Source organism: Anolis carolinensis, chromosome 2 (assembly GCF_035594765.1).
Source record: "Anolis carolinensis isolate JA03-04 chromosome 2, rAnoCar3.1.pri, whole genome shotgun sequence".
Lineage (NCBI taxonomy): Eukaryota > Metazoa > Chordata > Lepidosauria > Squamata > Dactyloidae > Anolis > Anolis carolinensis.
The window spans coordinates 2774812-2800379 of record NC_085842.1 but is presented as its reverse complement, the minus strand read 5'-3'; the positions used below and the strand labels follow the sequence as shown (position 1 = coordinate 2800379).

The 25568-nt window shown below is 50.8% G+C and overlaps 1 protein-coding gene across 1 annotated transcript; it reads left to right on the top strand.

The window, feature by feature from the left end:
* The first annotated feature begins 4185 nt into the window (after positions 1–4185).
* LOC100551630 (cocaine esterase) lies at positions 4186–24264 on the top strand. Its single transcript, XM_016997557.2, has 13 exons — positions 4186–4344; positions 10028–10226; positions 11670–11799; positions 12031–12164; positions 13013–13166; positions 13869–13973; positions 14729–14839; positions 16536–16676; positions 18682–18762; positions 19749–19896; positions 20832–20981; positions 21455–21527; positions 23561–24264. Exons 1-13 carry the CDS (start codon positions 4263–4265, stop codon positions 23754–23756), a joined length of 1704 nt encoding a protein of 567 aa, XP_016853046.2. The 5' UTR covers positions 4186–4262; the 3' UTR covers positions 23757–24264.
* Positions 24265–25568: the final 1304 nt, after the last annotated feature.

Below are 25568 nucleotides of genomic sequence, written 5' to 3'. Positions count from 1 at the left end.
CTTTGAAGTTAGTAGAAATGTGAATCTTCAGGGACACTAACTTCTCATTGGTCAGAATGTCTTTTATGGCCCCAATAAACTGGACCATGAGGTGGGAACCATTTTGGTTCAGTCTTCCCCCTTTGTTCTTCTAGCTAACAACACCACCTTGCCGCTCCTCCAGGCAAGATGTAACTATTTAGATGTTTGTTATTTTTCCTTTCTTATTTTTCCTTAAAACTAGTCTAGAGTAGGTTAGATAGCTCACAAGCCTTTCTATCTACAATGGAATTCTTTTTACCTGAATAAATGCTTTTTGAACTTTTACTGAGACTTTGCAGTCCATTGCAATCCTAAATAGACAAAGGCTTCTCTTTGTTCACCACGTGTAAGTAACTGCTGCATTTGAAAGTTTGCTTTTGCTACTCTGCCACATTTTTGGTGGAATCTCCCCCAGAGAGGGTTAAATTGAGTCTAACCGCTCAAAGATTACCCCAACAATAAGACCATCAGAAATATGTGTTTTCTGAGGGTCTTTAGCGACCCTTTTGACACCCCCCTCGCGATACCCCCGGGTCCCGACCCCCCTGCCATAGGACTGTCTTCCCTTCCAACATGGTCAACAGGGGACAACTTCAGGCCTTTCATGGAAAATTAAGCTGGGACAGAAGCCCCATCCAGCCAGTTGGGCCCAAGGGAAGTTGGCCTCTTTACCAGTTCAGCATCGCTTCTCCAGAATTGGGAAATCCACTTTTTTTTTCGTGTCAGGAGCAACCGGAGTTGCTTCTGGAGTGAGAGAATTGGCCGTCTGCAAGGACGTTGCCCAGGGGACGCCCGGATGTTTTGATGTTTTTTACCATCCTTGTGGGAGGCTTCTCTCATGTCCCCGCATGGAGCTGGAGCTGATAGAGGGAGCTCATCCACGCTCTCCCTGGGTGGGATTCGAACCTGGCAGCTTTCAGGTCAGCAACCCAACCTTCAAGTCGCGAGGCTTTTATCCCCTAGGCCACCGGGGGCTCCGGGAAATCCACTATTGACCTCCCAGGTAGCTTTCTAGTGGTTCAAGATTTGCACCACACTGGAGATTACTCCAACTCTGGTGGAGTAGCCCTGACCCAGAATTTCCAAATAATGCCATGATTCAAAAGTGTGTCTGACAGGGAACACTCTGCCCTAGTGTCCTCCAGTGGGTCAATGGCACACGCTTTGTCTCAGGCGCAACAGGATGTAAAACATGGCGGGTCAAACTCCTTGCAGGCCTTGGGTCCAATGAGGTGCCTCTGAGACATAAAGGAGTTAGGGTTGAGTCCTTCTCTCAAGGATCTCATTCGGAGGGTGCAGGAGTTCCAAACTCTGGAATGCTTCTGACCCAGTCATTTCAGACCGGGGTCTCAGCTTGGATGCATTGCCTTGGACTCAGCACAAAGGCCAAGGGTCTTTTTGGAAGGAATCCTTTGGCTTTTCCTTGCTCCAGGACTCCAATAACATTCTGCACCAACCAGGATCTGCCAATGGGATTTCGCCTTCCATTAGCGTGTCATCAATCTCTGGGCAGCAGGGCCCCAAATTCTTCTCTACCATGCCACATCTGAGTGAAACGACCTGGAGGGCCAATAGGAATTCACTTTCTGTCGGTAGTGTCATTGGTTTCCAGGCAGAACCACCACTTCTCTGCTCCCCTTCCATCTCTGATTATTCTTTGACTTCGAAGTGTGATGTTGCCAAGCCCTGCCCAGGAGGGACCCCAGGGGCCATGTATTTGAACCCCTGAGGCGTGATGCCCAAGAGCCGACTGCCCTGAGATGAGTGGGACCCCATCCCTTTGGAAAGCACCGGACTGAAGGGAGAGGCATGGACTTGGAGACAAGGAAGGAGAAGGCATCTCTTTATTGACAGAGGCACAGAGAGACATCGTAATCACGGTTGTGGCTGCAAAAAAAGGCTTGCTAGCTCTGGGAAGCAGGTGGGGATTTGCAGTGCTATTTGCCAAGGAGGGCCTTTGGCGCCTCAGGAGAAACAGGGCGGCACTGGGGTCCCAAAGGGACAAGGAGGACTCCCCTTGGAGGAGGGGCCTTCTCACCAGCCAGTCTACCTTTCCAATGAAGATTCTCTGAATTGACACCCCTTTTGCCCACAAAGAAACCCCTCTTTGCATGGAAAGGGATCCAAGGCCAACCCGAGACACAGCCCACCTTCCAGAAAAGGCTCCCAAAGGAATGCAAGCTTTGTTTATTCTGTCAGAAGCGACTTGAGAACATACCACAAGTCACTTCTAGGGTGAGAGAATTGGCCATCTACAGAGATGTTGCCTAGGGGACGCCTGGATGTGTTGCTGGGAGGCTTCTCTCATGTCCCCGCAAGCTAGAGCAGACAGATGGGAGCTCACCCTGTCTCATGGATTCAAACCACCAACCTTTAGGTCAACAACCCAACCTTCAGGTCAGCAGTTAACCCATTGCACCACCACAGCTCCCTAAGAATGCAAGTTGAGGAGGAGGAAGGACCACTGGGTCCATCTTCGGATGTTTGCGCCCTTAGAGCCAGGCCATGGCTGATGGCAGGGCGGAAGAAAGCGGGGTCTTCTTTGGTGAAGGAAGCAGAGTCTACTCCATGAGTCCCACTGAAGCAGAGAGAAGAGAGGAAGAGCTGTCAGTGGCTGAGTGATTGCTCACTGGAGGGAAGGGTATTAGAGGCAAAGGTGAAGGACTTTGGCCACATCATGAGAAGACAGGAGACCTTGGAGAAGAGAATGATGGCGGAGGAAATGGAAGGGAAAAGGAAGAGGGGCCGACCAAGGGCAAGGTGGGTGGATGGCATCCTCGAAGGGACTGGCTCCACCTTGAAGGAGCTGCGGGTGGCCATGACTGCCGACAGCGAGGTCTGCCCTGGGATGGTCCAGGAGGTCACAAAGAGGCGAAGCAACGGAACAAATAAACAACAACAAGATGTTCTATATGTTTTATTTGCACAGCCGTTTTAATTGATGAGCCGTGTTTTATGACTATGTTTTAAGCAGCATTGGATTTTGCCAGGGTTGTAAGCCGCCTTGAGTCCTCCATGGGGTGAGAAAGGTGGGTTAGAAAGGAAGGGGAGGAAGGAAGGAAGGAAGGAAGGAAGGAAGGAAGGAAGGAAGGAAGGAAGGAAGGAAGGAAGGAAGGAAGGGGAAGGAGACTGGAGGAGGCCCAGAGCTCTAGAATCATAGAATAGTAGAGTTGGAAGAGACCTCATGGGCCATCCAGTCCAACCCCCTGCTAAGAAGCAGGAAATTGCAGCTCTCCTGGATCCTAGCCAGAAATGAAGGCTGCGCTTGACAGATCTCAAGTATCTGGATCTCAGTGTTTCCATCCTCCCTTCTTCTCTGCGCCGGGCAAAGCAGAGCTCCTGCGACGGGACCCTTCCTCCTCCTCGATGGATTGTCACCTTGACGTGGTGAGGGGGCTTGCATGTTCCGATGAACCTACGGGCACAACCACGGGAGTCACACACTCCCAGGAGTGGCCACAGGGGAGGATCCAGACTAAGAACAATCCAAAGACCCAAAGATCTCAGGCGGAGGAGAACATGGTCCATGTTGCAACGGCTGTGAAGGCGGAAGAAGGCTGCAACAGACTGAGAAGCCACTGTCGTTGTGTTAACCACACCACTGCTGGGACCTCACTCTGTGAAGACTATGTGTTGACCGGCCTCCACACATTTAAAAAAATCACGCACAGGCGTCTTCCAAGAAATGGAGGACCGTCATCCTCGAACTACGTAGGATCGCCTAAGTAGGTAAGCCTCCTCCAATCATAGAATCACAGAATCCTAGAGTTGGAAGAAGAACCCACCCCCAAGACACCAAGGATGGAAGACAATCGTCCTCGAGCTACGAGGGATCCCCGAAGTAAGAGTTGGAAGAGACCTGGTGGGCCACCCAATCCAACCCCTTTCTGCCAAGAAGCAGGGAAATCGCCTTCCAAGCACCCCCGACAGATGGCCACCCAGCCTCTGCTTCAAAGCCTCCAAAGAAGGAGCCTCCACCACACTCCACACGGGGCAGGGAGTTCCACTGCTGAACAGATCTCTTTCTCTATCACAGTCAGGAAGTTCTTCCTCCTCCTCCTCCTCCTCGGATTCCCTGTGTCCCTCTTCGGACAAGCCTGGGGCGAGGAGGGGGCGGGGTCAGAGGGGAGGGGAGGGGAGGGGCTTCTTCCTCCACCTTTTCCCCTTCGTGTCAGCAGGGACTTGAGAAACGGCAGGTCGCTTCCTCGACGGGGAGACAGAAGGAGGAGGAGGAGGTGGCGATGGTGTCTGCGTGGGTGCTGCTGGGCTTGTCCCTCGTGTGCTGGGGCCCGGTCCCCTCGGGGGCCTCCGTCGAGGAAGAGAGTAAGGCCAGCCCCCCTTCCCAGCCCCTTGCCCGCCTTGCCCTCCTCCTCCTCCTCCTCCCTCCACTCTCCTCGCCTTCCTTTTCTTCTGCTAAGCTCGAGGAATGAATGGGTCCTTTGCCAGGACTTGCAGGTCTTCCTTCCTTCCTTGGAGTCCTTGAGGGCAACAAGTTGAACAGGAGCCAGGAATGGGAGGCGGGGGCTCAATGAGCCAGTGGGGTTGTGGGCGTCATCAAGAGGAGCCTAGTGTCCAGATCCAGGGAAGTCCTGCTCCTCTCTCTTCTCTTCTGCCTGGGTCAGACCACTTTGTCTGGAATCACCCAGTGTGCCCCATTCTGGGCACCGCAAAGGAAGGGAGAGGTTGAGTCTAAGCTGGAAGGTGTCCAGAGGAACAGGGAGACTCAAAGGATCCAGGGTCTGGAGTAGGGGTCCCCAAACTAAGGCCCATGGGCAGGATGCGGCCCTCCAAGGTCATTGACCTGGCCCCTGTCCTAAACTTTAGATTTAGGGTTGACCTAAGTCTACCTGGTCTTTGAAGGTCTCCTTGCTTATCTATGGTCTTAGATGGCTTTTGGAGGTTACTTTTCTTACCTGTGGTCTTATGATGTCATCTAGATCAGGGGTCCCCAAACTAAGGCCCATGGGCAGGATGCGGCCCTCCAAGGTCATTGACCTGGCCCCTGTCCTAAACTTTAGATTTAGGGTTGACCTAAGTCTACCTGGTCTTTGAAGGTCTCCTTGCTTATCTATGGTCTTAGATGGCTTTTGGAGGTTACTTTTCTTACCTGTGGTCTTATGAGACCATTTAGATCAGGGGTCCCCAAACTAAGGCCCATGGGCAGGATGCGGCCCTCCAAGGTCATTGACCTGGCCCCTGTCCTAAACTTTAGATTTAGGGTTGACCTAAGTCTACCTGGTCTTTGAAGGTCTCCTTGCTTATCTATGGTCTTAGATGGCTTTTGGAGGTTACTTTTCTTACCTGTGGTCTTATGAGACCATTTAGATCAGGGGTCCCCAAACTAAGGCCCATGGGCAGGATGCGGCCCTCCAAGGTCATTGACCTGGCCCCTGTCCTAAACTTTAGATTTAGGTTGACCTAAGTCTACCTGGTCTTTGAAGGTCTCCTTGCTTATCTATGGTCTTAGATGGCTTTTGGAGGTTACTTTTCTTACCTGTGGTCTTATGAGACCATTTAGATCAGGGGTCCCCAAACTAAGGCCCAGGGGCCGGATGCGGCCCATCGAAGCCATTTATCCAGCCCCCAAGGCACAAGGGCATAAGGGGATTGCGCTAAATGACCCAAGGGGTCTCTTCTTCTCTTACAACCATTATTATTATTATTATTATTATTATTATTATTATTATTATTAAGGATGGGTGGCCATCTCTCAGGGGTGCTTTGCATCTGCTTTTGGTGCACAGAGGCAGAAGGGTGTTGGACTCAATGGCCCAAGAGGTCTCTTCCAACCCTCTTTATTATTATTATTATTATTATTATTAACATTGAAGCTGGGTGGCCATCTGTCAGGGGTGCTTTGCTTGTGCTTTTGATGCCAGAGGCAGAAGGGTGTTGGACTCAATGGCCCAAGAGGTCTCTTCCAACCCTCTTTATTATTATTATTATTATTATTATTATTATTATTATTATTATTATTAACATTGAGGCTGGGTGGCCATCTGTCAGGGGTGCTTTGCTTGTGCTTTTGATGCCAGAGGCAGAAGGGGGTTGGACTCAATGGCCCAAGGGATCTCTTCCAACCCTCTTTATTATTATTATTATTATTATTATTATTATTATTATTATTAACATTGAGGCTGGGAGGCCATCTGTCAGGGGTGCTTTGCTTGTGCTTTCGGTACACAAAAGCAGAAGGGGATTGGACTCAATGGCCCAAGGGGTCTCTTCCAACCCTCTTTATTATTATTATTGCTGTTGTTGTTGTTGTTGTTGTTGTTGTCTTCCAACCCTCTTTATTATTGTTGTTGTTGTTATTATTATTATTATTATTATTGCTCGGTGGCCAACTATAGTCTGGCCCTCCAACGGTCTGAAGGATTGTGAACTGGCCCCCTGTTTAAAAAGTTTGGGGACCCCTGATCTAGATAGTCTTTGAGGGTCCCTTTCCTTAGCTATGGTCTTCTGATGGCCTGATGAGATCATCTAGATGGCCTTTGAGGGTCCCTTTCCTTACCTATCATCTTCTGATGGCCTTATGAGACCATCTAGATGGTTTTTGGAGGTCTCTTTGCTTACCTATGGTCTTATGAGATCATCTAGATGGCCTTTGAGGGTCCCTTTCCTTACCGATGGTCTTATGAGACAATCTAGATGGTCTTTGGAGGTCTCTTTCCTTACCTATGGTCTTATGATGTCATCTAGATCAGGGGTCCCCAAACTAAGGCCCATGGGCCGGATGCAGCCCTCCAAGGTCATTGACCTGGCCTCTGTCCTAAACCTTAGACTTAGTGTTGACCTAACTCTGAAATGACATGAAGGCACACAACAACAACAATCCTAATTTTGGACTATTTCACAGACCAGCCCCACAACAGTGAGGGACTGTGAATTGGCCCTCCACTTAAAAAGTTTGAGGACCCCTGGTCTGGAGAATAAGAATCCCTATGAGGAATGGTTGAAAGAGCTGGGCATGGTTAGCCTGCAAGAGAGAAGGCTGAGAGAGAGGAGAGGTGGTGAGGGTCAGGGATGAAGATGTAAGTCCGAGGGAGGAGGGAGGAGGCTTCCTTTCTGCTGCCCTGGAGACTAGGACGCAATGGCACAACAGCTTCAAACTACTGGAAAGAAGGGAGATTCCACCTGAACGCGAGGAAGAACTTCCTGACTGTGAAAGCTGTTCTCTCTCATAGAATCATAGAATAGTAGGGTTGGAAGAGACCTCATGGGCCATCCAGTCCAACCCCATTCTGCCAAGAAGCAGGAAATTGCATTCAAAGCACCCCCAACAGATGGCCATCCAGCCTCTGCTTAAAAGCCTCCACCACACTCTGCGGCAGAGAGTTCCACTGCTGAACAGCTCTCTCTCACAGTGAGGAAGTTCTTCCTGATGTTCAGGTGGAATCTCCTTTCCTGTAGTTTGAAGCCATTGTTCCATTGCATCCTAGTCTCCAGTCGCCTGCCGTGACCTGACGAGTCTGATGGACCGATATGAGCAGGGTGGTGTCGAGCTGGGCCAAAGAAATGTGGTTAATTATTGGCAGCAGCCTCGCTTGCCACTCCTTGCAAAAATCTTGCCGTGCAATAGAATTTATTATTTACTGTATTTACTGTATTTATATACAGTATTTAGGGGACAGGGGACTCAAAGCGGTTCACAACATAATCAATGGCCAAATTCAATGCCTCGCATGCATAAAACATCACATATCTAATCAACAACGTATGACAATAGATTAAAACCATGGAAACTATAAAAACACCAGCATAAAACCTTTAGATCCCGGAGAGTCTTTAACTCCTCCCACATTGCATCCTACTCCTCTTAAAGACTCCCTATTGCATTGTCGAAGGTTTTCATGGCTGGAATCACTGGGCTGCTGTGAGTTTTCCAGGCTGAATGCCCCGGTGGCGTAGCAGGTTAAACCTCTGAGCTTCTGAACTTGCTGACTGAAAGATCGGTGGTTCGAATGCGGGGAGCGGGGTGAGCCCTAACTTTTAGCCCCAGCTTCTGCCAACCTAGCAGTTCGAAAACATGCAAGTGTGAGTAGATCAATAGGTACCGCTCTGGCAGGAAGGTAGTGGTACCAACTCCGGAGGCGTTGGCGTAGATATGGAAATGAGCACCAACCCCCTGATGCCAAGGTCAATCACCCCAAGTTGGCAAGTTTGGTTCAGATCCGTCATTGGTGGGGTTCAGAGGGCTCAAGGAATACAGGTGAACTATAACTCCCAGAGATAAAGGTCAATCACCCCCAAAGTCCACCAGTATTCCCAGTTGGCCATGTTGAATTTGTGTGCCAAGTTTGGTCCAGATCCGTCATCAGATGGGTTTATTGTTCTCTGAATACGGGTAAACTATAACTCCTGGTTGTCAAGGTCAGTCACCCCCAAACCCCACCAGTATTCACAGTTGGTCATGTTGGGTCTGTGTGCCAAGTTAGTTCAAGGTCCATAATTGGTGGGGTTTGCAGGTGAACTATACATCCCAGTCCCTACAACTCCTACAAGCCATGGTGAATTCTCCCCAAACCTCGCTCTAGTATATTCTGTTGCTGATAATTAATTCCTCTGTTTGCTGTGTGCCATAGGAAAGGGTAAGAAAGGGTTAAGGGAGAGGCAGTGGGCGGGGTCATGCAAATGGAGAGAGAAAAGAACCCTGGGATGTGCTCGCTGTAACCAGCAATGTCCTGGGAGGGAGTGACTGGGTGGCTCCTCAGCACTGGGAACTAGAGCCTGTTTGTGGAGGGCGGAGGCTGTCTGAGTGAGTGGACACTCGTGCCACATACACACATACACATTTTCACTTTTATTATATGGATAGATAGATAGATAGATAGATAGATAGATAGATAGATAGATAGATAGATAGATAGATAGTTTTATACCCATGTACCGTTTTATGTTATATACTGCTCCACTGGCTCCACCAAAATTCCTTCTGGGAGATGGTGGCCAGATATAAATAAAGATTAGTATTATTATTTTATTATGACACAGCAAACAAGATAGATATGCTGGATTTCTTATCACAAAATCACAAGTCGAACACTTCCCAAGTGTCTAGGACTGTGTGATGTACTTTCGGATGATGCGTGCAGATCCCAGTCGGGTGGCCTTTTGCAGTTGGCAGATCGTAATTTTGTCAATGTCTATTGTTTCCAAATGCCGGCTGAGATCTTTTGGCATGGCACCCAGTGTGCCCATCACCACCGGGACCACCTGCACTGGTTTCTGCCAGAGTTTTTGCAGTTCAATCTTGAGGTCCTGATAGCGGCTGAGTTTTTCCTGTTGTTTTTCGTCAATGCGACTGTCACTGGGATGGCAACTTCAATGATCCAAACCTTTTTCTTCTCCACAACTGTGATGTCTGGTGTGTTGTGTTCCAGAACTTTGTCAGTCTGGATTCGGAAGTCCCACAGTATCTTTGTGTGCTCATTTTCCAATACTTTTACAGGTTTGTGATCCCACCAGTTCTTTACTGCTGGGAGGTGGTACTTGAGGCATAAGTTCCAATGAATCATTTGGGCCACATAGTTGTGCCTCTGTTTGAAGTCTGTGCAATTTTCTTACAGCAGCTGAGGAGATGATCAATGGTTCCGTTGGTTTCCTTGCAGAGTCTGCATTTTGGGTCAACAGCTGATTTTTCGATCTTGGCCTGAATTGCCCTTGTTCTGATGTCTTGCTCCTGGGCTGCAAGGATCAGGCCTTCTGCCTCCTTCTTCAGGGTCCCATTCGTGAGCCAGAGCCAGGTCTTCTCCTTATCAGCTTTTACTTCAATTTTGTCAAGGAACTTTCCATGCAATGTTTTGTTGTGCCAGCTGTCAGCTCTAGTTTGTAGTGCGGTTTTCTTGTACTGGTTTTTTGTCTGCTGTGCTTTGAGGAGTTTCTGATTTTTGACTTCAATCAAAGCAGGTTCTTCACTTTGCTTTCCATATTCTGCCAGGGCATGTTCTTCTTCTTTGACTGCTTGTTTTACTTGTAAGAGTCCTGCCTTTGTTTCCAACTCCAGGAAGCGCCCACCCGACCGTCTCCACCCGCCTGGGGCGCCTGCAGGGGACACTGCTGAGCGTGGAGGATGCCCCCGTCCCCGTCAAGGCCTTCCTGGGGGTCCCTTTCGCCAAGCCCCCCCTGGGCTCCCTCCGCTTCGCCCCGCCTGAGCCACCCGAGCCTTGGTCCCACGTGAGGGAGGCTGCCTCCCAGCCCCCCATGTAAGGAGCGCACACACTGGGGCCCCCTCTCTGGGCCGGGGACCCCCTTCCCCCTGTCTCCCCTTGAAACCAAAGGCTTCTGAAATGCGGATCAAGGTTCCCAACCTTGGCCTGCGGAAGAGGAGCCGGGTGGGTGGGTGGGCAGTAGGGCCAGGAATGCACACATTTGGGGTCCCTTTGATGGGGACAGGTGAGATATTTGGAGGGTGATGGGGGGCGGCCGGGGTGGAGACAGCCCCCAAAGCAATGCAATGGGTGAAAACGTAGCAGGAAAGCCACACTTGGAGTCCCAAAGAGCCCAGCAAGCTGCCCTTCCAAACTCCAAAGGAGTGCAATTGTGTGCGTCCTTAAAAGTATTAAACATGGACTCATACATATCTATTGCTGAGATATTTTTTGTGTCAAGAGTGACTTGAGAAACTGCAAGTTGCTTCTGATGTGAGAGAATTGGCCGTCTGCAAGGACGTTGCCCAGGGGATGTTGCCCTGATGCTTTGCCCGGTGGCGCAGTGGGTTAAAGCCTTGTGACTTGAAGGTTGGGTTGCTGACCTGAAGGCTGCCAGGTTCGAATCCAACCCGGGGAGAGCGCGGATGAGCTCCCTCTATCACCTCCAGCTCCATGCGGGGACATGAGAGAAGCCTCCCTCCCACAAGGATGGTAAAAACGTCAAAACATCTGGGCATTGGGCATCTCATCCTTGTGGGAGGCTTTTCTTGTGTCTCTGCATGGGGAGCTGGAGCTGACAGTCGGGAGCTCACCCCATTCTCCCTGAATTTGAACCACTGACCTTTCAGTCAGCAGTCCTGCTAGCACAAGGGTTGAACCCCTTGCGCCACCAGAGGCTCCTGACAAGGTCATGTGTGCTGAATTGGGAAAGAATACAACAACAATTAAGCTGAAGTATTATCCTGATCTCGTGCTGCTGGACATCACGGGGTTACGTGCTTGGTTTGTTTTCGTTGTTATCTTCCAAATGAGGAAATATGGTACAATGCTGAACTCCCTTCACCTGGTCAGCTGCCAAACTGGGGAAAGGGGGCCCTTGGGGGTTGCGCTTCCAGGAGAAGGAGGAGAGGTTGTGTGACCCCTGCGTTCAGGTCTGGGATCCGCGTTGGAAGCCTGGAGGGAAGGAGAACTGAACAGACGAGCAGGGCAGGTTCCTCCGGATGGGGAGAGGCCTCTCTTTAGGGTCCTCGGGGTTGCCCCACAGGCAAAACCTGTTCTCTGCCGCCCCAAAGGCACCATGGCTTCACGTGACAGGGAGGGAGATTTCGATGGGGCCCCAGCAGAAGGAACACAGAGAGGTCTTGGGTCCCCCTCCCTCAGGAAGAGCCTGGCCCATCTGCAGGGGGCAAAGGGTGGACTGGCTCCAGGGCTGCCGAGTGATTCTGTGGGGGGAATCCCACACAATCACACCCTGCCCCTTCCTGCCCGGTTTGCAAGGTGCCTCCAGGACGTGAGCTGGATGGAGGGGATAGGCCAAGCGCTGAACGTGACCTTGCCCAAGTTGCCCATCTCTGAGGACTGCCTCTACCTCAACGTCTTCACGCCGGACACAGAGGCCAAATTGCCGGTGAGGTCATGACCATCGCTGTTGCCTTTTTGGCAATGGGTCACAACTGGTCCTTGGGGCCCCATGTTGGGGGTTCTCAGTTTTGATCCTGCCCTTTGGCCCCAAAGAACTCCCCCCTGTTGTGTTTAGGGCAGGGACGCTTCAGCCTTAGGGAGGGAAGGAAGGGGGCCAGCACAGCCCCCAATTTTTGGCCTCGAGGCCCATCCTCCACTGTGCCCTATCCCTTCACAGGTGCTGGTCTGGATCCATGGCGGGGCCCTGATTATGGGGTGTGCCTACTTTTACAATGCACCCGGCCTCTCTGCCCTCGAGAACGTGGTGGTGGTGGTCCTTCAATACCGGTTGGGGATCCCAGGCTTCTTCAGGTGAGGAAGGCCTTTGACTGTTTCACTGGACAGTGGCCCGTTGTCTCCTTGCCTCGAGTGTCTCTGAGGCCCCTTCCACGCAGCCCCTATGTCCCAGGGTCTGGTCCCAGGTTATCTGCTTATCCCAGGTTATGTTGCTGTGGGGGGGGGGGGGGCTGGTGGCACAATGCGTTAAAGCGCTGAGCTGCTGAACTTGTGGACCAAAAGGTCCCAGGTTCAAATCCCAGGAGCGGAATGAGCGCCCGCTGTTAGCCCCAGCTCCTGCCAACCTAGCAGTTTGAAAACATGCCAATGTGAGTAGATCAATAGGTACTGCTCCGGCGGGAAGGTAACAGCACTCCATGCAGTCATGCCAGTGGCCACATGACCTTGGAGGTGTCTACGGACAACACCGGCTCTTCAGCTTAGAAATGGAGATGAGCACCAATCCCCAGAGTCAGACAGGACTGGACTTAACGTCAGGGGAAACCTTGACCTTTATGTTGCAGTGGAGACTCATATGATCCAGTTCAAAGCATATAACCTGGAATCAGATCCTGGAATAGAGGGGCAGTGTGGGCGGGCCTGAGAAAGGCCATCTTGTTCTTCTCTACTTGACCAGCCAGCCCCAGCTCATTCTGGCCTCCAGCTTTCTTTGTGCTGTTGTGACATGCTGTGTTTCATGGGTTTTCAGAAAGAGCTTTTAGTGGTTCAACAGAACAGCTGAGGCAAATCTCCAGGCCCCACAATGACTGCATTCCTCACCCTTTCCCCACTGGAGTATTGCAATGAAATGGCCTGGTCACTCACGGGAGTCAAATGCCATTGGGTCACTTGACCGTCTCTCCTTCTTGCCGTGTCTCTTCCAGCACAGGGTCTAAGGAGGCGCCTGGCAACTGGGGCTTGCTGGACCAGGTGGCAGCCCTCAGGTGGGTCCAGGAGAACATCGAGGCCTTCGGAGGAGACCCCACTTTGGTGACCATCATGGGAGAGTCGGCCGGAGGGTTCAGCGTGGGGGTCCAGGTGGGTCAGGGTCAGCCGGCCTGGTTTTGGCCAGAGAGAAGCCCCAGGGACACCTGTTCTGAGATGCCTCTGAGCCCTTAGCTTCTTCCTCTTCCTCTTCCTCCTCCTCAAAAGTGCAGCTCTGTCTCAGCAACTGCAGCAAAGAATGTCTTGGGACCTTAACAACGTCCCAAGAAACAATCCCTTGCAACATAATTCAGTGTTCAAGGCACAGTCAGTTCCATGAGCCCAGAAGGGAATAATAATAATATAATAACTTTATTTTTGTGCCCCGTCTCCATCTCCCCGAAGGGACTCGGGGCGGCTTACCTATGGCACAAGGTGCCTAAAACAACGCATAAAATAGACAGTGCAATACAAAATAAAACCACGAGTATAAGGAACAACAATTTGAACTCAGAACAGCGCCAATAACCTAGTCTCCTCTGTCGTAAAAACTGTAAACAAGAAGAAAGGGCATGCGGTCGCAAAGATAGGCAGGGTCAAACCGATGCGTGCAGAACATCTGGGCCTGGATCCCAGCAGAGATCCACTGCGAGATCTCCCATCCCAAGGGAACTCTCAATGTGTCGGCTTCTCATCAAGCAATGGATCCCATGGGGTGGGAGCCACTGTTCCTTCAGACACAAAAGTCCTCCTTCCAGGGGTTTAGGTATGTTTTGGAAGGAGAAGTCTACCAATACTTTCCTTTTTCTGGTGCAGACTTTGTCCCCATTGTCCAGGGGCCTCTTTCACAGAGCCATCTCAGAGAGTGGAGTCGCTCTCGTGCCCAGCCTCTTTGAGAAGAGCCCTGGAGACATGGTCCAGGTGAGTCCATGAGTCAGGTATGTTCATAACCCAGGTGAGTCTATGCCCCAGGTGCGTCCTTGGGCTAGGCGACTCCATGGCCCAGGTATCTCCATAGGCCAGGTGAGTCCATGATCCAGGTGAGTCCATGGGCCAGGTGTATCCATAGTCCAGGTTAGTCTATGGCTCAGGTCTGTCCATAGTCTAGGTGAGTACATGGCCCAGGTGTGTCCATAACTCAGGTTCAACTATGGCCCAGGTGTGAACATGGTTCAGGTATGTTCATAACAGGTTTGTCCATGGCCTAGCTGTGTCCATAACCTGAGTGAGACTATGGCCCAGTTGAGACCATGGCCCAGGAGAGTGTGTTGGCAACCTTTCCAGGTGGGCATCAGGCTCTTACTGCTCTCCCCAAGTGCAAGGAAGAGGAGGGTCCTCTTGCTGCTTTTGGGAAATTCTTGACAGCAGGAATTAGAGGGGGTGCCTTTGCTCAAGAGGCACATTGAGAGGTGGGTGGAACGTGGAGCCGGTGCTGAGGACATCATCATGGGATGGGATCTAAAAACTCCCAAGTTTCCACAGATGTGCCCTGTCCCTATTAGACCCAAGACCCTGACTGTGACTGAGGTGGTTTGAGATGGGAACAAACCTGAGAATGAGGGCTCCCAGGCTGAGCAGGTGTTGGGGAACAAAAATGGCCTGCCATCTATGGGCTTCTGCTGTCACTTCCCATTGTCCACAGTGATTGTTCTTGTTTGTCTTCTTAATGCTCGAAGACGGTTGCCAATGTCTCTGGCTGTGAGAACAGCAGTCCATCTGCCCTGGTGCGTTGCTTGAGGAGCAAAACGGAGGAGGAACTGGCCGCACTGAACATCCAGCTGTGCCAGGTGAGAAGCCCGGAGCCCCAGGAGCCCACTCTGGACGCTACGTTCCCTTATTTCCTTTGGGGGCAAAGGAGGGGGGGACTGTGGAGGTCACTGAAGGCAAAAAGGCTTCATCTTTCCACCCATTTAATGGCTTCTTCCGTTCCTCTGGCCCCAAAACCCTTTCCATTCTTAACTGATGGCTTCTTAGCATCCCTGCATATTTCTGGAGACAGCCCTGCAAACAAAATTGAAGGAAAAGCTGACAAGGAGAAGACCTGGCTCTGGCTCACAAATGGGACCCTGAAGAAGGAGACAGAAGGCCTGATCCTTGCAGCCCAGGAGCAGGCCATCAGAACAAATGCAATTAAGGCCAAGATCGAAAAATCAGCTGATGACCCAAAATGCAGACTGTGCGAGGAAACCAACGAAACCATGGATCATATCCTCAGCTGCTGTAAGAAAATCGCACAGACAGACTACAAACAGAGGCACAACCATGTGGCCCAAATGATTCATTGGAACTTATGCCTCAAGTCCCACCTCCCAGCAGCAAAGAACTGGTGGGATCACAAACCTGCAAAAATATTGGAAAATGAGCACGCAAAGATACTGTGGGACTTCCGAATCCAGACTGACAAAGTTCTGGAACACAACACACCAGACACCACAGTTATGGAAAGGAAAAAGGTTTGGATCATTGATGTCGCCATCCCAGGTGACAGTCGCATTGACGAAAAACAACAGGAAAAACTCAGCCGCTATCAGGACCTCAAGATTGAACTGCAAAGACTGGCAGAAACCAGTGCAGGTGGTTCCGGTGGTGGTCGGCACACTGGGTGTCGTGCCAAAAGATCTCAGCAGGCATTTGGAAACAATAGGCTATGACAAAATTACAATCTGCCAACTGCAAAAGGCCACCCTACTGGGATCTGCACGCATCATCCGAAAATACATCACACAGTCCTAGACACTTGGGAAGTGTTCGACTTGTGATTTTGTGATACGAAATCCAGCATATCTACCTTGTTTGCTATGTCATACAATAATAATAATAATAATAATAATAATAATAATAATAACAACAACACTTTATTTATATTCCGCCCTATCTCCCCAAGGGGACTCAGGGCGGATCACAGTACACATACATGGCAAACATTCAATGCCATTTGGACAGACAGGACAGAACATAACAGACAGAAATGAGGAATGTTGTGTTCAAAGTCAGCTTCAGTGCCTTGGAGGTTGTGCTTGGATTCAGCCACAGGGGGTGCTGTTCCTCTATTCTCTATGACCAAGAGCCATCAGGACTTCCTCCTTCCTTTTGGTCACCGGCATTTTATGGTTTCGGGAAATATCTCCCCCCGCTAATTAGCAGTCCCTAATTTCTCTACTTGAAGCTCTAAGCTCTTTTCAAACTGCGTAGGTAAACAGTGAGCTGGGCTTGACAGTCGAGTGCTCATCCCGACCTGGGCTTTGAACTGGCCACCTTTCGGTTGGTAGATCTTATTACTGCTGGTGATTTACCAGCTGTGCTACAGTCCAGCCCAGCAAATACAATCTCTTGGCTGCCCCACCAAAGCAGACTCTTCTTTATTGGGTTTCCAGTTTGTGAGTGCTTCCAAAATTCCCAGCTTTGCTTCATGTGACTGCCTTGCAATTTATTTTAGGAAGAAACCACAAGTAAACCACAAGTATATATAACCCAACTAAACAGGTCCTTGGAGTGATCCCTGCTGTGGTGGATGGGGAGTTTCTTCCAAAGGCACCAGGGGAGCTGCTGGCTGCGAAAGAGTTCAGCGATGTACCATACCTGATCGGCATCAATAACCACGAGTACGGGTGGATTCTCCCTCAGGTGAGTAGGGCATTTACATTATCCCTTTGTGTTGGGCTGGGGTTCCGATCCCTTCGCTTGGCAACAGAAACCCACTGGGGGCCCCTGGACAAGTTACACTCTCCCAACCTCAGAGGAAGGAAGGTAAGAACAAGCCTCCTCTGAACAAACTCTGCTGAGAAAACCTTGAGGTAGAATCATAGCATTGGAAGAGACCACGTGAGCCATCTAGTCCAATCCCTCCACCATGCAGGAAAACCACCTTAATGGAGTTGTGTTGCCTTGGAAATAGTCCTTTTCCCACTACGGTTCAGCATCCAGTTATTATAGGAACTGGCTGAGGTACCCGACAATGCCTGGGCCAGGTCTTTTGTAGTGTTATTTAAAAGAAATAGTAATTGCTTGCTTTTGAATTTTGCAAATTCTCCCATTAAAAACACATAAGGATGTGGATAAACTATAACTCCCAACATTGTGAGTCAATTCCCCATAAGCTGCGCAGCAGTATTCAGAGTTGGTTGTGTTGGGTCTGTTTGTCAAGTTTGGTCCAGATCCGTCATCGCCGGGAGTCACAGGGTTCTCTGGACCTGGGAGCCATATTGAAAATCACACAAAACATAGATAAGATTGTGGGTGACTACAACTCACACCATGCCAGGTTAACCAGGTTAACCCCTGAAACACCATCACAGGTTAAATTTTGTCATGTTGGGCAAGTTTGCTCTATAGATGCGTCGGTGAGATCTAGTGTGCTCTCTGACTGTAGAGTGAACTACAACTCCCATCATGGTGGGTCTGTCCCCCTCAATTCCGTCCAGTAGGTTCAGTTGGTCATGGGGGTTCTGTGTGCCAAGTTTGCTCCCTGTCTATTGTCGGTGGGGGTCACAGTCTCTCTGGATGTAGGTGAACTACAACTTCCAGAAATGAAAGTCATTTCCTCCCAAAGCCCTCCAGTATTTTTTGTTGGTCATGGGGATTCTGTGTGCCAAATTAGGTCCAGGTCCATTGTTGGTGGGGAACAGAGTGCTCTTTAATTGTAGGTGAACTATAAATCCCAGTACTTACAACTCCCAAATGTGAAGACCAAATCCTCCCAAAGCCCTCCAGTATGTTCTATTGGTCATGGGGGTTCTGTGTGCCAAATGTGGTCCAGGTCCATCGTTGGTTGGGGTCACAATGCTGTGTCCTGATGCAGGGTGAACTACAACTTCCATCATGTGGAGTCAGTCCCCCAAACCCCTCCAGTATGTTTAGTTGTTCAGTTGCTGATCAATTCTGCTCTGTTTGGCTGTGTGCCATAGGAAAGGGTAGCAAAGGGTTAAGGCAGAGGCAGTGGGCGGGGTCATGCAAATTCCACATCAATGGAGAGAGAAAGGAACCCTGGGAACTGTCTGTGGTGGAAGAAAAACAGAAAATCTAGGATGAATTTGTCTCCGAATGAAAGCCTTCCCTTGGGTGGTGGGCAGAATGGTGTTTGTGGAGGACACTGGCAGGGCTCTTGGACATGTTCACGGCACTCGCCATAATCTGCAATGTCATTGGAGGGAGGGCCATTGGTGGCTCCTCAGCACTGGGAGTTGTAGCTGTTTGTGGAGGTGGGAGCCTGTCTGTGTAAATGGACACCCGTGCCACATACACACATATACAGAATTTCACTTTTATTATGTGTATAGATTTCATTATGTGTATAGATTACGCATATAGATATAGATGAGTTCACGGTGGTCAAGGGTGGCCCCAGCAGATTGGAAGCAGGCCAATGCGGTCGGCAACTGGCCCATCAGATTGATGCCAAAAACTAGGAAGGTTCAGGAAAAGATTGTGAATCAGTCCCTCGGTGGACGCTTAGGAAAAGCTGACTTTGAAGCCAGTGTTAGGAGTGCGGGAAGCATGAAGTGTAAATTCACCCCACCAGAGGCCCAGCTGACCCATGGGAGCCCTTTAAGACCCCACTTATGAACCGTGTCCCAAAGGCATTGTGTGGAGGATTTAAGTTCCCAATGGAATATCGCATTTTCTCTCTCAGTCAGGTACCTTCCGATCCATCATGGAGGGCATGGACCGGCAGGTGGTGACAGCTGCCTTCCAGCAGTCGGCCCCCATCCTGGTAAGAGGGCACCGGCACCCTTCTCCTAGACGTAGGAATCATCAATCCCGGAGTGGGAAAAGGAAGGGGGGCGAGGTGGGAGATCTCCCTGAGAGGAGGGCTGTGGCCCCCAATCCCCGTCTGCAGCCAAGGCAATGGGGTCCCTGCACGTGCACCTGGCACCAGGCAGGCCCTTGGGAACCCTTTGGGACACACAGCGTGTGGCGCCCGGCAGTGGAGAACGGCAGTCCCTCCCGGAGGGCGCAAGAAGGGTAACCAGCCTGGAAGGAGGGCCTCACCTCCCTCCTGCAACCAAAGCATCCAGGGAACCCTGGGCCGGAGAGCAAAGCAGTCCCCCAGGCAGAATTGTGCAAAACACAGGGGTTCCTGGTGCCAAATGTTTCAGAAACGCTGTATTACCGGATCCCGAAAAGGTGTCCTCTAAAGCTCTGCAGAGTGACAAAATGCTGTGTGCTTTATCCACGGGAGAGCTTTTTCCAACTCAGGTTACAATGGCAGGGATGTTCCTTTGTTTTGCCCTTATGGGAAGCGATGAGCTTCTCTTGGCAGCCTTGGAAACGTCCTCCTGACCAGTGTCCTCCTCCCGTGGCCCTTCCAGGGCTGGGAGCCCTTCCTGCCCCACTCCTCCTTCCAGGCTCCTCCTCTCCGTCTCTCTGGGGTGAAGGAAGGAGGCCTCTCCCTGGTCCTCTTCTCCGGTGTCCCATTGCTCTGCCCCCCATGGACTCACCCCTGGGAAGCCCTTTCCCTTCCGGGCTCTGTACCACTCAGGTCCACTCTTCTCCCAAAGAATGATGGGACACAGTGACCCCTCCTCCCTTCAGCTGGCTTCCAAATTGGTTCCTGAGCCAGACTTTAGTGGCCTCCTGAAATGAAGACAGCTTCTGCCCTGAAGCTGTGGCTGTCAAAGGGAGACCAAAGGTGGAAGGGGTGAGGGACGGGGCCCGTGGGGCAGTTGGTGAGGCCTTCTCTTCTCTCTTGTCCCACAGAAAATCCCGGTGGAGGCCACACAGAGGGCCCTGGAGGAGTATGTGGGGGAGACGGAAGACCCCCAGGAACTACGGGCTCAGTTTCAGGATTTCATGGGGGACGTCATCTTTGGCCTTCCTTCTGTTCGAGCAGCTAGAGCTCATAGAGGTGAATTCACACACAAAACACATTGTACTGCTGTGGCACTTGATGTTTGGGAGGAAATCAATCAGACAGCATCAGGGGAGAGGCAAGGGCTGTGAAGAAATAGGAGCTTGAACTCCCTGAATGCTCTACAAGGGTGATCACTCAAAGACCTGATCCCATTGGACCCCAAGGAGGCCCTTTAAGTGACCTAGGGGCAGGGAAAGTGCCTGGGACCAGGCCGTTTGCCCCTGAGGACATGGGACATCCCTACCCTGTTTCCCCAAAACAAGGCATACCCATAAAATGAGCTGTGGCAGGATTTCTAAGCATTTGCGCTATATAAGCCATATCCCAAAAATAAGACATAGCAATAGGCACGGCTATGCAGCATACAAAGTCAGCTCCCCTGTCAGGTCCCGGTCAGTCGTTCTGTGCGTGCTTCAAGCTGAGGCATCGAGGGAGACATAGGGAGTGGAAGAAAAAGTCTCCTCGGTGAAGTGAGGAGCAGGGCGCTCTATTTTAGGTCTTGTGTGTCCTCAGGAGAAAGAAGTAAAGCTGTAGCTGCATTTTTACTCAGCACTGAGGGTCTCTCCCTCTCCCCCAGCACCAACCAGCAGCAGTCTGTGGGTCTCCCTCACCCCCACAAATACCAGGGGATACATAGGGGGAAAGCTTCAGAAAACAGCCTGCTACTGAGCCTAGAGAGATCATCCCATCAATGCAGATTGTTGTACTATACTTATTAAAAATAAGACACCCCCTGAAATTAAGCCATAGTGTGCGTTCTTGAGGAAAAATAAATGTGTCTTATTTTCGGGGAAACACGGTATCAGATAGGGGACCGCAGGGATCTCATCCAAGGATCAGGTCAAAGTAAGCTTCCACCTGCTTGTCTATTTGGTTTCTTCATAACTCCAGACAGTGACTTCCCTTCTATCTCCTTCTTTTAAAATAAGACTCTGGTGCCCCCGTCTACTTTTACGAATTCCAGCATCGCCCTTCCATCTTCAGAGACATAAGGCCGGAGTATGTCAAGGCTGACCACGGAGATGAAGTCCCCTTTGTTTTGGGAGCGCCGTTCTCAAGCAGCAAGGATTTCCCGCTTGGTGAGGCCGCGGCAAGGGAACGAGCACCTTTGGGGTGGGAGCAGAGGCGGGAAGGTTTAGGGCTCTCTCTTCCATTTTTGGCTTGAGAGGAGGCAGCTGAACTGAGCCGCTGCTCAGTTTCGTGAAGGAACATTCAAGGGTTGATAAGACACCAGCAAGCACAGTCTATGCCGCAGGTCCTTTCACCAAGTCATTGGGTGCATGGGCTCCCAGCAGCGCTTTGGTGGCCAAGGGTCCCACAAAGTAAGGGCCCCACAAAGACTGGGGATGAGTGCCTTGGGCCCCACAGAGCCCAAGGGGCCCCTGCTGCCCTTCTCCCGAGCGGCCAGTGCCAAGGCAGGCCAGGCTGACCCTGTGCCCCACTGGCTCTGAACAGGGGCAAGCTCCTCTCCTGTTTCCCTCTCCCAATCTGTGGGTCTCCCTCCCTTTGGGGCATGGAGTGTCTGAGGGCGCCTTCCTTCTGACCTTTGCAGGGGAATACACGGAGGAGGAGAAGCGGCTCAGCAAGACGGTGATGAGATACTGGGCGAACTTTGCCCGCAGCGGGTGAGGCTCTCTCTTGGCTCAAGGCTTCTGCTGTGATATTGTGATTAGAGATGTGCGCGGTATTTGTCTCATTTGTTTCATTTGTCTCATTCGGATGGCACAAAACAGAAAGACCCCCAAGGAAACAAAAACTGACTCAAAACAGCTCTAAGCCTGCCTTTCAGATCGATTAGCTGTAGGCCCTGCGGGGCCCGGGTGTGTGGGTCCAAAGGCTGCAAGCATAGGCCCAAAGCTCCCAGGCCTACGGGTGCAGACTTTGGGCCTATATACCCGGGTCTCGCGGGACTTACAGCCGAGTGCCAAGTAAGGAGCGAACCTTACTCGGCAATCAGCTGTAGGCCCTGCAAGGCACAGCAAGGCATGGCCCAAAGCCTGCACCTGTAGGACTGGGTGTCCGGGCCTGTGGGTGCAAGGTTTGGGCCTATGCGCACAGGCCTGGCGGGGGGAGGTTGGGGTGACTGGGCTGTCCTGCGCCTCCCCCTTCCCTTTGCCTGGCTTCTTACCAGACATTCGAGCAGCGCTGTGGCCTTCACTGGTGCCCCCCTTCCGAAAAAGAAAAAAATGAAACAAAACAAATGTCTGGCCTCCTGATTTCGGGAGGTCAGGTGAAAATGGATCAGGGCCTCGACGAAAACTGGGACACGAAACAGAACAAGCTGAGTCCCGATGTTGGAGACTAGCCCGGAGGGGAAGTAAAGGAGAGAATTCCAGGAGAGCAATAAAACAAGCCTTTTATTATTATCACAGCTGATAAGGCAAAACAGCCGTAGGGAGAAAATAATAACAATACTAATAAATATGTACAGATTCCCAGAGAAGTCGTGGACTCTTGTGGGTCTGTACTATGCAAAATGGCTGTCACAACATATGCATAGCAAACAAAGAATGTATACCTCTTGGCTTATCTAAAATTGACCAATGGCTGAGGATCTTCCCCACCTTCCACACCTACTTTGGCACAAGTGATACCAATAACCTAACTTGTTTACTCTGAGCTTTCTTCTCCCTCTGGAACTTCCTGAAGAAAGGCACCAGCTCACAAGAAGGGAGGGGCACAGGCCCTGTGTTGCACATACTACTTTGGTTCATATAAAGTGCTTATATTGTCTATATAAAGGCTATATGATATATGCAGAGGCAAAGCTATGTTAGGCAAAAGTTTACTACAGTAGAGTCTCACTTATCCAAGCTAAACGGGCCGGCAGAAGCTTGGATAAGCGAACATGTTGGATAATAAGGAGAGATTACGGAAAAGCCTATTAAACATCAAATTAGGTTATGATTTTACAGATTAAGCACCAAAACATCATGTTGTACAAGAAATTTGACAGCAAAAGTAGTTCAATACGCAGTAATGCTATGTTGTAATTACTGCATTTATGAAGCCGATGAATGATGAATAGTTTATTGTACTAGCCATAGGCCATGACATCAGTAATGTACAACCTTTATAAGCACTTTCCAATATAAACATTAAAACTTGTTAAAAATTTAAAACTAGCTCTTTAAAATTATGATAGCAGCAACATAACAATGACAGTGTCTGATTTGTATCATCCCAAACCATCACCATTTCCATTTCTGTCCTCAAGTCTGGATTTTGCTACTTTAGCTCTGATCTTTTGGGCTGCAATTGCAAATGTGGCAACCTTTAGTGTTATATTTTTGGAATAATCTGCTAGCAAGTCACAGATCACAGCAGATTGTTGCCATGCTGCCCTTTCTTCCAAGAGTGTTCCCAGGAGATTTTTCCTAGGATCATTATACAAGGGGCAATGTAGCAGATAGTGTGTTAGATCTTCTTTTTCCCCTGTGCCATATTTATGAATTTAGCACCAAAATATCACGATGTATTGAAAACATTGACTCCAAAAAATGCGTTGGATAATCCAGAACGTTGGATAAGCGAGTGTCGGATAAGTGAGACTCTACTGTATTTTCTGGCTTATGGTCCCTACACCAAAAGCCTATCTCTAGTTGTGATTCGCACTGTTGTGCCAGGCCTCACCTCTGCCTTCCTCCGATGCTTCCAGGAACCCAAACGGCCAAGGGCTGGTGGAGTGGCCCCGGTACGACCAGAGGGAGAGCTACCTGGAACTGGGCTTGGAGCAAAGAGGAGCCCAGAAGCTGAAGCAGAGCAAAGTCCACTTCTGGCTGGAGACCCTGCCTGAGCAGATGAGGGGGGAAAGGAGGACGGAGGAGGAGAAGAGGACACACCAAGAGCTGTAGGGGAGGGAGGGGGTGGCCACGGAGGAGAGCACGGCACCTCCAGGGAGGAGGCAGCTGCTTCAGGAGCAGAGCAGTTGAGTTGCCTCTCCGTCTCAGGAAAGCAGAGCCTGGTGAACGTCATGGGGAAATCATTGGGTGAGGAAGGGTCCTGGGGCCGCAGGGAAAGGCTGAGGCTTTCTGAGGGTTAATCAGAAACCCTTTCCATTGGTTGAGAAGACTGGCCAGGCAGCACATATTGACGATGCATGTATTTCAAAGCTTACGGACACATTTCCGCCTCAGCGAGGTCTTTCTCCGTTGCCTTTGCCTTCTTCTGGGTCATGGCTCCTCACCCTAGCAACAAACCCACAGGCACCCAGGATGTTTACCAGCCTCTGCCCTTTGTTCACACGAAAGGGAGCGGGGCCTCTCCCCTGGAAGGGCTGGGCTCGGGGATCTTTCACTGGTTCTGAAGGTGTGTTGATCTCTGTGCCAGGAAAATAAACCCCATTCCTCTCTGATGGCAGAATCGTCTCAGCCTGGAGTGCTCCTTCCTGCAGGACGAACGCCTGCAAACCCAGAACTCTGCTCCCACCCCTCATCCCCGCACCTGAGCAGGGATGGAGCAAGCCCCAGGGAGAAGCCAGGTCTCCCTCACTGTGCTGGCAAAGGACAAAGTCTGCCGCCATTCTGTGCCTGGCCCTGCCCTCTGGGCCACTGTTTTATGACAAGGGGTGGGGTGTCCTTCCTGGCTGGGCCTTGCCTTCAACCCAGAAGAGCAGGCTCCTGAGCATGGGCAGAAAGTTTGCCCACTGCTTCCAGGCAGAGACTGAGCAGCCGCTGCATCCGTTGTGGCCACATGTTGGCTGAGAGGCACCTGCAGCATGGCATTGGACGTGGATGCCGCTCTTCCGGCAAAGCTCCAGATGTTTTAGCACCCTATGGGAGGCTTCTCCCATGTCCTTGCATGGGAAGCTGGAGCTGACAGACGGGAGCTCACCCTGCTCCCCGTGTTCGAACTGCCAACCTTTCATCAGCAGTCCTGCTGGCACAAGGGTTTAACTCATGGTGTCACCGCAGGCTCCTGGGGGGCAGACTAATAGAAGCGTAGAGTTGGAAGGGGCCCTAAAAATCATCTAGTCCAACCGCTTCTGTCAAGCAAGAAAGCACAATTTGATCCCTCTGTACAGATGGCTATCCAGTATCCGGAGAAGGAAGGAAACTCCACTGGACTCCCAGACAGTCTGCAGTCAACCGGAGTTGGGAGGGACCCCAAAGGCCATCCAGCCTGAGCCCATCAGTCAAAAGAAGATGCTGACTAAATACAATAGAGCCTCACTTAGAATAATAGAATAGTAGAGTTGGAAGAGACCTCATGGGCCATCCAGTCCAACCCCCTGCCAAGAAGCAGGAAATCGCATTCAAAGCACCCCGGACAGATGGCCATCCAGCCTCTGTTTAAAAGCCTCCAAAGAAGGAGCCTAAGACTCCCTTATCCAAGGTTCTGGATTATCCCAAAGCAGCTCCTCTACTCCGAACTCAAGAACGGGAAACGGAATGTTGGTGGGCAGGAAAAGAGATTTAAAGATGGGCTTAAAGCCAACCTTAAAAACTGTGGCATAGACACTGAGAACTGGGAAGCCCTGGCCCTTGAGCGCTCTCTTTGGAGGTCAGCTGTGACCAGCAGTGCTGCGGCGTTTGATGAGGCACGAACGGAGGGCTTAAGGGAGAAACGTGCCAAGAGGAAGGACCATCAAGCCAACCCTGATCGGGACCACCTTCCACCTGGAAACCAATGTCCTCACTGCGGGAGAACATGCAGATCAAGAACAG